Source organism: Dendropsophus ebraccatus, chromosome 10 (assembly GCF_027789765.1).
Source record: "Dendropsophus ebraccatus isolate aDenEbr1 chromosome 10, aDenEbr1.pat, whole genome shotgun sequence".
Classification (NCBI taxonomy): domain Eukaryota; kingdom Metazoa; phylum Chordata; class Amphibia; order Anura; family Hylidae; genus Dendropsophus; species Dendropsophus ebraccatus.
This window is the reverse complement of record NC_091463.1, coordinates 71,125,298-71,140,548: the sequence shown is the minus strand read 5'-3', so window position 1 is coordinate 71,140,548 and position 15,251 is coordinate 71,125,298. Positions and strand designations below refer to the sequence as shown.

The 15,251-nt window shown below is 42.2% G+C and overlaps 1 protein-coding gene across 6 annotated transcripts in view; it reads left to right on the top strand.

The window, feature by feature from the left end:
• IL13RA1 (interleukin 13 receptor subunit alpha 1) overlaps positions 1-15,251 on the top strand; it is a 90,953-nt gene that overhangs the window by 51,363 nt on the left and 24,339 nt on the right. For 5 of the 6 annotated variants that reach the window (XR_011358663.1, XM_069943226.1, XM_069943227.1 and 2 more), the window contains one exon: positions 13,589-13,725. Coding sequence is in view for 5 of the 6 variants with exons in the window: in XM_069943226.1 (XP_069799327.1) it covers positions 13,589-13,725 (137 nt within the window). In the remaining variant the exon portion in view is untranslated. Of the gene's footprint in view, positions 1-434; positions 504-13,588; positions 13,726-15,251 lie in introns of those variants that run through there. The other variant, XM_069943229.1, reaches the window with a different exon arrangement.

Sequence of the window (15,251 nt, the reverse complement as noted above, 5' to 3'; positions counted from 1 at the left end):
AAAACAATCCCAAAGTGCAAAATTGCACATTTTTGGTCGCATCAAATCCAGAAAAAATGTAATAAAAAGCAATCAAAAAGTTGTATATGTGCAGTCAAGGTATCGATAGAAAGTAAACATCATGGCGCAAAAAATGACACCTCACACAGCCCCATAGACCAAAGGATAAAAGCGCTATAAGCCTGGGAATTAAGCGATTTTAAGGAACTTAGAATAACAAGTCAGTTTTACCCCAGGGCGATTGGCGTAAAAACAAAAAACTCCTAAATAAATAAAATGCGTTTTTTTGTTCAATTTTACCACACATTGAATTTTTTTCTGGTTTCGCAGTGTACTTTATGCAAAAGTTCAGCCTGTCATTGCAAAGTACAATTAGTGACGCAAAAAATAAGGGCTCATGTGGGTCTCCAGATGAAAAATGCAAGTGCTATGGCCTTTTAAACACAAGGAGGAAAAAACGAAAACGCAAAAATGAAAATTGGCTCCTTCCTTAAGAGGTTAAGGTAATTATTTAAATACCATAAATGCACCACTTTTGAAAACTCCCAAGGTAATTACATTTTGTTGGGTACTCACCTCAGGTTATTCTAAGTAAAGGTAATGTTTCTTTTTTTCTTTTTTTTTTTTTTTTTTGGCGCAGATTTTAGCACAACTCTTTCCTCAGGTGAAATGCATCAAAATTAGGAGCAAAACCCAGCAAAAAAATAAAATAATAAAATACAGGGTTAGGCTATGTTCACACAACGTCAAAAATAGAGAAAAGGCGTACGCTTTTGCTATTTAAAAAAAAAGTCTGTTATTGCCGCATTTTTACTGACGGCAATGCATTGAAGTCAATGGAAAGACGGACGTCCAATACACACAATGTATTGAATAACGAACGTCTTGACCACTGACATCTAAATAATGATCATGACAATTATTTTCGGGCGTCTTTTGCAAACAGTGGTGGTTTTTTATTAGTTGTTTACACACAGTTTTTCTTTTGTCACCATTCTTTCTCTGTTTTTACTATTAAATTCAATGGACTTTTCAATTAAAGACACATCCGAAGGCCGATTAGTAACCCCAAACTAGAATAATGTACAAACATCAGTCATTGCACGAAGGGGAGGCCAGACAGCTAAATGATGTCTGTTATTTTAGACGGGTGGGGGAGTTCAGAGAGGGGTCCCGCGGCGATCCTGCTTTGAACCGCTGCGATCGCGGGTGCTATCTGCAGCCCGGGACCGCAGCAATTAGTGGGCACGGTCGATCGCCGTGCTTGCCAATTAGCCTTTTAAATGCTAAATCAGCTAAAACATACCATACATTCTATCCCTGTAGAGTGGTAGTTACTTGTGGTCAAAGTATTTTAAGAGTGATACCTTTATTGGCCAACAAAAAATTGTCAGAATTGTGAGCTTTCGGGATTCTCTTTGTCAGACAAGTTCACCCAGTTTTACCCAAATGCCTCTGCCGTCTACGAACAGGATGGAAATTACTGTGCAGCCATATTTTTTATTTGTGGGCAAACCCCTTAAATCCAATGTGTAGGCACCGTAAGATAGATACTAACTTCATTGCTTATATGTCAAACCTATTCCTGCATTACTTTAACTACAACATCATATCTGAACATCATATCAACATCACCATCTGATGTAACACAGAGTGTTACGTTATTGGTACAACTGCTGGAACTGGATAGCCTAAAACAGTTGAGCAGATCTCAGCTAAGAACATTTTGAGAAGAACAGCTTATAGGACGCATACAAAGTGCGATGGCTCAGTGCTCCCTGTTTTCCACATCAAACTTTAAAAGAAATAAATACAAGGGTATTGCTATATAACTGCCCCTACTGCACATGAGCTTACTTTTCAGGAGGACACCAAAGAAATACTGTCTCTTTCTTCATGAAATTGGTAATTGCCAGCACAATTGTTGATAAAATTTAAAGGAGAAGCCTGGTTAAAATAACAAATCTTCTGCAGGCAGGAACATAATAGAGAAACTCTACTTACCCATCCCTGTGCCCCCACAGCACTGCCTTACGGCACACAGACCCTTACCGGGCTTCTGGATCTCCTGCTCCTGCAACATTCTGACCCAAGCTTACAAATTTCTGCTTAGCCAGTCAGTGACTGGGACAAGATACCACTGCAGTTACTGACTGACTGACAACGCCAGAACATGGGAGGACATAGAGTCCAGCGGTCAACTCCAATTGCATCTAAGTTCCATTAAGTGTATAGTTTGGTATTAATTCACAACCCCTTTCTCTCCCTATTTATATAACCTCAAGTTGGTGTTAATACCCATTATTACATTCATTTTATTCTCTGTGGGATGCCATGCTTTCTCTGACTCCTTTGTTTTGTATAGTTAGTTATTACTATTCAATTATTTTCATGTAATAAATTCTCTTATTTAGATATATATATATATATATATATATATATATATATATATATATATATAATTTTCCCCTTTTTCATTTCATCTCTTCTTTGAGCTTTTATTTAAGTAAGATTATTCACTTTATAAGTTTCTTTATCCAGAGGGGAGTCTCGGAGCCACTCACATCCACCCACTCACCACTCACTCCTATATCCCTCTACTTCTAGATCTTTTTAGAAGCCTCCCGTCCATTTTACCATTCTTGTGTCCCAGGAAGGCCCAATTTCTCCCCAAGATCACCCTCCCTTCATGGGAGGATTTCAAGGATCTATCAGCCTTTTCTACAATACCACCACAGAACAGCCGATGTCAGCGAAGATCATCCCAGGCGGTACTGCAGTACCGGCCTGATGAACTTTATTTGTGCTGGATTGGGATGCGGGTGCATCTGTGTGCGCCCGCATCCTAATTTACCATAGCACACAAGAGTGCGGCCAGAGCCACATTCTCTATTGTATGAGCTGTCAGTGTTGTGCGGCTGCTCATTAATGAATAGCGGCCGCACAAAACTGACATGTCAGTTTTTCCTGGGGTCGCTAGGGATCCCGGACAGAGTATATACCCTGACTGCAGTGCAACATAACTTTTCTATTAATCACTGCCGTTGTTGTAAATCGGCAACAATGGTCGTGAGTAATAGAAAAGTTAGGTTGTTTGAACATAGCCTAAAGGAGTATTCTCATTTGAGAATGTTATCCCCTATCCAGAAAATATAGGATAACATGCTGATTGTTGAGCACTATATTAATGTTTTAGGGGTGTCCTCAGAGACATGGGGAAAATTTATATAGTCCAGCGTTTTTTACTTCAGGCTTACAAAAGTCCCTGCAGCTCTGGAGCTCAGGGGATTTATGTAGAGGCGCACTGCCTCTAAAAAAATCCCGATTGCACGGAGCCCATTCGTGCGAAAATATTGAAATCTACGCCAGCCCCCTCTGCGTGCTGCCGCACCTCCTTTAACGCCCCCTCTCCGCCCCACTGGCGCAGATGGGGCAGATGGGAAAAAAATATTTGCAAAAATACCATTTGCGAATATTTTTACGCCAATTTGCCCCATCTGCGCCTAAAAAGGCATTTACGCCTTTTCATACATATCCCCCATGGTCCCTACGGTAGCATTTTCACACTAGCAATGGCCTCTCCTGGGTTGAACAAGTATACAACTGGGAAGATAGGATCCAAATAATCTCTTATTATAGCACCCTTGGGACATGGGTGGAGTGCAAGCCAACAGGAGGTAGCCACATCCACCACATTCAACAGAAAATAAGGAAAAAATGGCAGCACCTCTATGCCTCTGTTCACACTGAAGGTTGCACGCTGCGTGTAGCTGAAGTACAGACAAAAAAACTGAAAGTGCAAAAGCAACCCACAGATGCAAGTGCTTACCATAGGAGGAAGAAGAATGGGTACAAGCCCAAGAACACAGTCAAATGGGAGTAGAAACATCAGTTTTGGGGTGGTTTTCAAGATGACTGCACCGTATTGAAGGAAGGATGGGGCCATGTGTCTTGAGAATTTGGTCAACAACCTCCTTCCCTCAGTAAAGGCATTGAATATGGGTTGTGGCTGTGTCTTCCAGCAAAACAATGACCAAAACACACAGCCAGGGAAACTAAGGAATGGGTCTTTACCTTCTGCTTCTTCTATGGTTCTCCATAAAACGCATTTCAAGGTCCTGGAGTTGCCTAGCCAGTCTTGAACCCAATAGAAAATCTTTGAAGGGAGCTGAAACTCAATGTTGCCCAGTGACAGCCCCCAAACCTACAAGATCTGGAGATCTTTATGGAGGAGTGGGACAAAATCCCTGCTGCAGTGTGTGCAAACTTGGTGAAGAACTACAGGAAACGACTTCTGTAATTGCAAACAAAGGTTTCTGTACCAAATATTAAGTTCTGTTACTACTGTATCAAATACTTATTTCTTGTAATAAAATACATAATAATTATTTAAGATTCAAACAATGTGATATTCTAGATTTTTTTATATAGATTTTTTCTTACAGTTGAATCCGTAATTACCGTCAAATTTAGGGCACATTGATTTGTATTGGGCTATTCACACAGTCTGCAGTTTTTTAGATCTGCAGTCCGACAATATGCAGAAAAGAAGTCCAGTGCTTGACTGTAGTAAAAGTCCATTCTTTATTTAGCGTTCGTAAAACTGCTTACAGAGAACAGTAACATGGACGCCTTTGGGGTGATTTGTCACTGTTAAAAGGGATATCCAGTGCTACAAAAACATGGCCACTTTCTTCACGAGACAGCACCACTCTTGTTTCCAGTTCAGATGTGTTTTGCAAATAAGCTTCATTCACATCAATGGAAATGAGTAGCAAAACCTACATCAAGACTGGAAACATGAGTGGTGCTGCGTCTGGAAGAAAGTGGCCATGTTTTTGTGGTGCTGAATAACCCCTTTTAATAATCTTACCTTTTTATTTCTAAATAGAGTATCACGTGTCTTAATCCTCCAATAGATAGGTTAGCCCTTACATCTCAATCATCTAATGGAGATCTATTGCCAGATCGACCTCTGTACCCCCTGCCAATCTCCGTATCGTGCCCTGACTTCTGTGCAATGAATAGAGCCGTGGACACAACACGTGACCCACGACTCTATTTGTTCCTATGGAGCCTACGGAAAGAGCTGAGGACAATGCTCTTCCGGCATACTTGTCTTTTTCTGTCTCTCCATAGGGGGCCCATTACGAAGATCAGCGGGGGGTACAGAGGTCTGACCCCCCGCAACCTCCTACTTTTCCCCTATCCTGTGGATAGGGGAAAAGTTGATTTTGCTGGAATAGCCTTTTAACTCTTACATGTATACTTTGAAATAACAGTCCAGTCTGCAGGGCCGTCTTAACAGCATTATGGGCCCCTGGACAGAGGTGCGAATTGAAGGACGTCGTCCTCCTCAGTTAATACGTGAAGGAGGAGGAGTCTCAGCTGCTGGGGGTGCAGCTGACAGCAGGACTCAAAGCACAGGCACTGCACAGCACCTACAGACCAGGGACAAGGAACACGTCACGTCGGCCGGGGGGAGGGGGGAGCGGCTCACGATAGCACAGGCTCAATATCTACAAGGGAGCTTGCTTGGGGACCGGGGACAGGGAATATGTCACAGCGGGCAGGGGCCCCCTAGGACGCAAGGGCCCCCGGGCAGCTGCCTATCATGCCCAATGGGTAAGACGGCCCTGCCAGTCTGACATCATAACGCAACGCATATAAAAACTTACATACAAATATATATCCCAGACCAAAAAAGGATTTTGCTATAGTCAGTAAGGTAAAGCTTCTAGCATATGGCACTATTTCCAGTGCATATGCAGAGAAACGATCCGAAGGTTATATAATCTCTCACAACTTACTTCAATAGTAAAGTGACACATTAAATCTCTATTCATACCAGATGGGACTCACACACCTACTCAGAAGATGCACATAGTTTCTATAGCTAAAGCTTCCCTCTGTGATCCCCTGCCCTGGGGCCCTCTTGATCCACAGGACTCTATGACCTGATGTATCTCCTGCATGTTTAGTGTCAAATTGATGAGAAACTGCTGGCACTTTTTTACAAATCTGCAGTGCACTTTATGTACTGGACTTCACATAAAACGCAGGATATCAAGCACACCACATATTTCATCTCATACAATTGATATTCTGTAAATACCAAAGTTTCTGCTTATTGCTTATTGGAAACTCCTGGACACATTGAAATGATTACGGCATTTGTTATGCCCACAGGAAAATGGGTCTACATGTGTCAACCATGTGATAGATGATTCTTTTACGAGATAAAAATGAAGGATCGCTCTGTGCCGGCTACTAGTGGCGGCCCCAGCTACTGATAGCAGCTGGGGGCCACCCCCTATGGAGGGGGGACACATCTGACCCGACAGCTAAAGGAAGAAATCCTGTAGAAGAGACATGGGGAATGTGCAGCATATAATGCAATGCTGCATGTACTCCAGTCTCTTATGTACCTGTATAAGGAAGCCATGGACATTGTGGTACTAGGGAAGGAAGCAGGACGACAGTGCTGCTTTCTAATTCGCCCATGATAATCACATGACCAGTTTGCCTTTCGTTATTGGAGCTACCTGACCCGGCCATGAGACAATCACATGATCCCAGTCACTTGTATTATTGGTGGAGCTTCCTAGCCACATGAGTTTTTTCAGCTGTATACTACTGTTCCAGTGCTAATCCTTGCCCGGCTCTGAGAACACTGGCATCACAACACTGCAGCACCCAGTTGGGGCATTTTAATATGGGACACTATCAGCTGCTGAACGGCGTCCCCGCCGACTGCTACACACTCTGTTCGTTGGTTTTATGAACGGTTACTAATAAAGAATTTTATACGGTGAGTGCCTCCATATCCTCTTTTTCATAGAACATTAATATGGGAGCCGTTCCGGGACAGCATCCAAAAATCGGGAATTCCGTATCGGGATGGTTGCGAGCTATTTATGTGTGTATTATGTTGCCAGACTGGACTATTATTCAACATCCAACAGACTTATTTATACTTATTACTTTTCATTAAAAAAATATCAAAAATGTGACACTGTTCCTTTAAGTATACATGTAAGGGTTAATTCACAATCAATCTCCACTGGATGATTGAGATGAGTTGTAAGGGGTTAAAATTGAACCCTTAGGAGAATCGAGGCATACTCTATAATACTCTGCTTAAAAGTGTCCCCTGCAGGGGCGTTGATAGGGTCCTAAAACATCCGGGACACAGGCCCTTTGAGCTGCATCAATTTGCTGCAAGTGGTTTCCTTTAACTGTTGAGAATGGAAAAAGGGAGAACTGATTCTTAATGTATTTAATCTAGCAGGCAGTGTCTCTGTACCACACTGCCTGCTCCGCAAGATGACAGGAGAACGCATGCCGTGAGGGGAGCGTGACTGGTGAGTTGTTCTCAAACACTGACTTCCTGTGTTTAGACTAAAAAAAATAATGAAGGTAGGATTTAGATTTTGAAAGTTATAACGACAGTGACTCTTTAAGAACAAGCAAAATATGTCACCAAAAATGTCTGTATTTTATAGCTGATAAACTTCCCAAAAATAAAAAAAAAAGTCAAAACGTTTTGCCAAAAAGATTCACAAAATAAAAAAAATGAAAAGAAAAACAGCATTGGTACTGGATTGTACCATGCATCAAAAGTTACAGAGAAAGGAACAGATGTAGGTCTCTTAAAGGGGTATTTCTGCGTGGGAGGCGTGGGTCTACCAATTTCACATCTCAAGTTCTGTTTGAGACATGAGCGACCGGAGCAGCCTGATGCGGGCCCCAGAGCTGAAGTCCACCCCCTCTCCGGCGATACTGAGAAATCGCCTCCTGCCCAGAGTACCCCTTAAATGAGAGCAAGATAAGTTAATGTGATCACATACATAATGATCACAGCATCACAATTCCCAACTTTGCTTTACCACTCACCCCCTACCCTCTCACCATAGAAACATAAATAGTTTGATGTACCAGCTGGAAATACACTTACCGGCCACTTTATTAGGTACACCATGCTAGTAACGGGTTGGACCCCCTTTTGCCTTCAGAACTGCCTCATTTCTTGGTGGCATAGATTCAACAAGGTGCTGGAAGCATTCCTCAGAGATTTTGGTCCATATTGACATGATGGCATCACACAGTTGCCGCTGATTTGTCGGCTGCACATCCATGATGCGAATCTCCCGTTCCACCACATCCCAAAGATGCTCTATTGGATTGAGATCTGGTGACTGTGGAGGCCATTTGACTACAGTGAACTCATTGTCATGTTCAAGAAACCAGTCTGAGATGATTCTAGCTTTATGACATGGCGCATTATCCTGCTGAAAGTAGCCATCAGATGTTGGGTACATTGTGGTCATAAAGGGATGGACATGGTCAGCAACAATACTCAGGTAGGCTGTGGCATTGCAACGATGCTCAATTGGTACCAAGGGGCCCAAAGAGTGCCAAGAAAATATTCCCCACACCATGACACCACCACCACCAGCCTGAACCGCTGATACAAGGCAGGATGGATCCATGCTTTCATGTTGTTGACGCCAAATTCTGACCCTACCATCCGAATGTCGCAGCAGAAATCGAGACTCATCAGACCAGGCAACGTTTTTCCAATCTTCCACTGTCCAATTTCGATGAGCTTGTGCAAAATGTAGCCTCAGTTTCCTGTTCTTAGCTGAAAGGAGTGGCACCCGGTGTGGTCTTCTGCTGCTGTAGCCCATCTGCCTCAAAGTTGGCCATACTGTGCATTCATAGATGCTCTTCTGCCTACCTTGGTTGTAATGGTTGGTTATTTGAGTCAATGTTGCCTTTCTATCAGCTGGAACCAGTCTGCCCATTCTCCTCTGATTCTCTGTAAACCCTAGAGATGGTTGTGCGTGAAAATCCCAGTAGATCAGCAGTTTCTGAAATACTCAGACCAGCCCTTCTGGCACCAACAACCATGCCACGTTCAAAGGCCCTCAAATCACCTTTCTTCCCCATACTGATGCTCGGTTTGAACTGCAGGAGATTGTCTTGACCATGTCTACAAGCCTAAATGCACTGAGTTGCCGCCATGTGATTGGCTGTTTAGAAATTAAGTGGTAACGTGCAGTTGGACAGGTGTACCTAATAAAGTGGCCGGTGAGTGTATGTGTCTCTCCATCTCTTTCTCAGCACAGCTCGGCAGATAGCAGCCCATTCCTCAAGGATCATCTTGTTTATTTCTGGGTCTTAAAAAATAATGGCCCATATTTGAACAGATGCTTACTAGAGATGAGCGAACCACAAGCATGCTCGAGTCCATCCGAACCCGAACTTTCGGCATTTGATTAGCGGTGGCTGCTGAACTTGGATAAAGCTATAAGACTATGTGGAAAACATGGATATAGTCATTGGCTGTATCCATGCTTTCCAGACAACCTTAGAGCTTTATCCAAGTTCTGCAGCCCCCGCTAATCAAATGCCGATCGTTCGGGTTCGGATGGACTCGAACCCGAACCCGGTTCGCTCATCTCTAATGCTTACTTAACAGGTCAGATGTTCTACCCCCAAACTTAGAGTATAGGTAGGACAGTTCGGGTTTTGCTGGTGGGGTATTTATCATGGGGACTATTTGCATTGATTGTGTTAATGATGTGAGATCTTTACATTTAGTTCATAAAAAGCTAAACAATTGATGATAGGCAAACAACTGGCTTTCAGATATGGAGTATTTAACGCTCAACACATGAAACGGATATAGTTTGCATTCTTAAGGGCGGAATAAGTGATGGAGAGAGTACATACCTCCTTTTCTTGAGCGTTTAAACATGGTGTTCTTTTGTTTTAAAAGAGCAGATGTTTTATAAGCCAGAACCTATGGTGCAAAAATGCTGTCTGTCCACAGCCTAAAGGAAAATAAACAGAACTTACAACGATAGAGCACAGACTTATGTATAAAAGATGTTGGAAGCTGTAAACCACTTTTGATGTAGATAGCAGAAACTTCTTCAGAGCACACACATGGTGGCCCAGATTTACCAAAACTGTCTTGGGAAAAAAACTGTCCTATAACATTCAATCAAAAAGCTGAGCTCTGATTGGTCTTTTTGGACAACACAGTTTTTGTCTCCTGGACCAGGTAATGTCTGGTACAGTACTACGCTACACTGTAGAGAGGTGCCACTAGACAGCCATTCAGTTTATGCACTTCTGTATGTAGAAGTTTATGCACGACTGTCTGTAGAATTGTATGTTGAGTATGGTTTCGAGTTACAATGGCCCAGGAAAGACCAATATGTACTGAAAACTTAGTAACTTGAGGCCATTGTAACTTGAGAGATTATTGTATTAAAACAGTCTGTGTGTTCCCTGAAGCAATTACACAACGATCTAGTTTAAAGCATACAACTTAGCATTAATTGCATTAAAAATACACAGACTACTCGAATAATAGTTTTGGTGTTGCAAACCTGTTCATATTTTACAAGAAATAATATAGAAAGCTCTTCATGGTCCAGAGATCATGAGAAAGCACCACACTATGCAAGGTTGTACGCTTACCAGAAGGTGTTCACAATGCACAAAATACCCATCACTCCATAACCGGTATTGCAGCCACAAAGCAGTACCTACAGGACCAAAAACTAAATGTTATCACCGTCATTGGAGGCTTACACATTCCTAGTAACATAGTTAATAAGGTTTAAAGAAGACAGGAGTCCATCAGGTTCAACCTACAGAAAACCTACTGTGCTGACCCAGGGGAAGGTAAAAACCCCTACGAGGCAGATGACATTTGCCCCATCACAGGGATAAAATTCCATCCCGACTCCAATGGCAATCAGAATAATCCCTGGATCAATGTATCATCAGAAATCTAATGTCCATAACTTGTAATATTATATTTTTCAAGAAAAGCATCTAGACCTCCCTTGAACTTATTTAATGAATTAGCTATGACAACATGATCTGGCAGAGAGTTCCAAAGTCTCACTGCTCTTACAGTAAAGAATCCCTGTATTTACTGATGGTGAAACCTTCATTCCTCTAGACGTAGAGGATGCTCCTTTATCATGGTTACAGACCTAGGAGTAAAAAGATAACTAGAAAGATCTCTGTACTGTGTCGTCCATTTATATATTTGTACATTGTGATCAGATCGCCCCTAAGACGTCTTTTTCGGGAGTTGTAGATGTTTTGTGTTTAGATTTTATTCAAACAATGCAATTCAATGGCAGCGTGAGAACACAATCTCAGAACTTTCAGTTTTAGCTCAGTTAATTGGTATTTATATCCAAACAGTATAGCTGCTCCATGCAACAGTTCTATCGGTTGATGTTGAAGTAAATTTGTCAGCATTCATCTTGTCACGTGCATCAGCAGATTCTTCTAATAGGAGTGCTAACTGAGAAGATACTACAAGGTCTACTACCTCGTACAAGTTGTTTTAGTAGAACTGTGTGCAGTTGGTCTTCAATAGAAAAGACACCCCAGGTAATTGTAGGGTTGTGAGCTTGCCTCCATGGCCTCCCTAAAATCATAGGAAATTTGATGTCGATTGGGGTCCATTATTTTCTTCGAGGGTTCGGTCTTTTGATCATATGGGCCTGACCCCAGCTATGGTTTTTCCAGGAATATGTGACAGTGTTTTTTCGAAATTTCAAACCATTTTTTTTTTTAGCAAAAAAAAAAAAATGTCTAAATGTCCCCATATACTTCAGAGCCCACTATTAATGATGGGCCCCTAGATGTGGTTAGAAAGCTGATAACAGCAGATCAGGCTATTTAAGAAACTCCCACAGAGGTTAAAGGAGAAATGTGGCTAAATTAATAATGACACTGAAGGCAGGGGGAGGGGGGACATACTAAAGAATCTATACTTACCAGTCCCTGTGCCCTCACAGCGACGCCAGATGTCACCTTCTCTCCATTTCTTTGTATGTCAAGACCTGGCAAAAAAGGGTGGGAGATAGCCCGCTCACATAGTCAGGGACTGCAGTGGTGCCCCTCCCCAGTCCCTGACTGGCTAAGCGGGGCATTCGTCATCTTGTAGCGGGGGAGAGAGATGGAGAATCCCGGCAGGGGTCCAGGAGTGTGTTGTGGCACTGCAAAAGGCACAGGGACAGGTAAGTATACATTCTTTAAAGCGTTCCCCCCACACCCTGGCCATTCTGATTATTTTTTATTTGCCCAGACTTTTCCTTTAAGGGGAGTTGAGTAAACAGTATAGCACTGCTAGCCACATTGGCTCCATAACTCACAAGTTACAGATACAGCATAGCTCATGGTATTTTGCTATATGCACACCTGCCATTAATGTTAACTGAAGGTATGCAAACTTCTGAAAACAATCGGTTCTGCTACCTCCAACGGCTGTAAATAGGCCAGTGTCATCTCATGAGAGATGCAGATCTCAGAGGTAAGACCCACATCTTTTACAGTGCCATGTCTTGAGCCTACATTTTAACTGTGCTATGGCTATGAAAAGAATATTTATCCTGTTTGTACATACAAAGCATATTGGCAGTATGACAGGTATGAATATTTTAAAATGTAAATCTGAAATACCATATTTGCATTTGTATTGCCTCTAGTTTCCAGTTGCTGCAATTTCCAGTGCAACAATATACTGGATCCAGAGGCAATAAATAAGTAAGTGTCCCTAGGTGTAGAAAATGTAATAATGAAGATTGACAATACTTGTCCATTTTGGAAAATTATGGACAGTTTTGAGGGTCCTGTAATGAACTGATGAAATGGGGATAAATTGTGTAGTAACCCAGCAGCAAGTGTTCAGCTTCCTTACAAGGAAATTAAACGTTTGAAAGGTTACTCCCATCATCTACCGAAAAGATAGGTGGATTTCCACTGATCACGAGACGGAAGATCCAAGGGCTCCTGTTTAAACTGAGTGGTGGCCAAGCATACACTCAACTAAATCTAGTTGAGAGCAGCCATCTGCAGCAAAACCCATCCAGTTTATGTGAAGTGGCAGTGTGCATGCTCAACCACTGCTCCATTAAAGTAGAAGCACATAGATCCCCTCGTAATTGGTGGGAATCCAGCAATTGGGCCACCACCTATCCTTTGTGAAGGTGATTGGGTATAATCTTCAGATGATCCTTTAATGCTTTATTTCTTTGAAGTGAAGCTGAACACTTATTTGGGTTCCCTTACACTTAGTTGGGTTCCCTTACAGTACACAGCTCATAGACACAAGTCTTAGAAGCAAGACAACCCTTTATCAGTTTATCATTGGAGGACCCTTCTAACAAAAGTGTCCATCATTTTCCAACTTGAGCAATTCCTTTAAAAAAAAAAGTGTATATCTTTCTCATTCCTTATTATTAGGTGGCTTTGATCCTGTTCCATTGACACTGCAGCATGGTGGTTAAAAATTGGAGAAATTATAAAATGCAAATATGTTTTTTCATGTTCGCAGTTTTTAAACATTCATACCTGAATACGTGCTGTATGTAGAAACAGGCTAAATATTCATTTTACGGCCAGAAAACAGCCGAGCTGTAACATAAAAGTGCAGAAATGTAACAGCTCCATGATACAAGCTAATACCACACAGATCAATAACATACACGCGCCGAGTGTATTTGCCTGTATATCATCTCTTATATGATGCTCTGTTTTATTTTTATAGAATATCTTCCTACCCCAAGAAACATAACATTTTACATGAAGGGAATATTCTATTTAGAGTGGACTTGGCAACCTCTTATAGTAAACTGTACAGTGGAGTATGAGACCAGAGTAATCAATGGAGGAAAGCCAAGACTGGTAATAATGAGTATTAATGTTTTCTGTGTGTCTGTATTCTATTATCTTCACTATACTATCACAGACAAACAACTATGAAGATAACATTGTGTATGTATATATGTATGCCAAGCTAAGCGTAATATGGGGATTTGTTAAAGCGACTCTGTACCCATAATCTGTCCTCCCCAAACCACTTGTACCTTCAGATAGCTGCTTTTAATCCAAGATCTTTCCTGATCGGCAGGTGATGTACTTATTGTCCTAAAAAACAACTTTTAAACTTGCAGCCCTGTGCCCAACGGCCGTGGCCTAGATTGTGTATGCATTAGGCTGGCACACCCTCTCTGTCCCTCCTCCGCACCCTCTTCATCATTAGGAATGCCCCTAAAACATTTTCTCCTGTCTGAACATTGCACAGGTGCCGTGCTCAGGGCCAGCATCAGCACCAGGCTTACCTGGGCAAGTGCCGGGGCCCACAGCACCTCTAAGGGCCCAGAGAGGGAGGGGCCTGGTGCTCTAATGTTCAACCCACTCATTGTAGTGTAGAGTGAGCAGGCTGAACATCAAAAAACAAAGGAAGAGCAGTTATGTGTGTGTCAGTGTGTGAGTCAGTGTGTGAGTGTGTTAGTTAGTGTGTGTGTGTCGGTAAGTTTGTGTCTGTCAATGTCTGTATCAGTAATGTGTGGTTGTGTATGTTAGTAGTGTCTTAAATGATTGTGCATAGTATATGGATTGATGAGGGGCCCACTGAGGCGCTGTCGCCCAAGGGCCCACAAAAACTTGGAGCCATCCCTGGCCGTGCTAACACAGCTGATGAATAGGAGACAATCTGCCTGGAGCATTCCTAATGATGAGAAGGGCGGGGAGGAGGGACAGAGAGGGTGTGCCAGCTTAATGCATACACAATGTAGGCCACGGCCATTGTTTTTTAGAAAAATTACTGCATCACCGGCCGAATGGACGCCAGGACAGATCTTAGATTAAAACCATCTATTTAAAGGTACAAGCGGTTTTGGGTGGGGACAGATTGTGGGTACAGAGTCACTTAAAATGCTGGCAGTAAGGGCCCACTCACACTAATTCTTGCGGAATTTCAAGCGGAGCCCGCACCTTGTGAGCCCTCCGCTCTCCACCGGAGACAAATTCCACTAGTAACTTTATTAGATCACACAAAAACACAGTTGCTAAAGTTTTCCAGGCAACACAAGCTCTTAACATGAAGTAGAAAATATACCATACCATGATATACCATAACATGTGCTGCACTTATTTACCTTGATGCAATGTAAACACTCCAGGGTCACAAAGTAGAGGTATTGGAATCTGGATGATTGCCAAATGTTATATAAGATTAGTTTTCTTTCATTGCTTTAAGCAATGTCCCAGTTTATAACCAGTTCAAATGTTATAGACATAGAGGGAGATTTATCAAACTGGTGTAAAGTAGAATTGGCTCAGCAACCAATCAGATTTCACCTTTCATTCCTCACAGACTCTTTAAAAAATGAAAGGTGGAATCTGATTGGTTGCTAGGGGCAACTGAG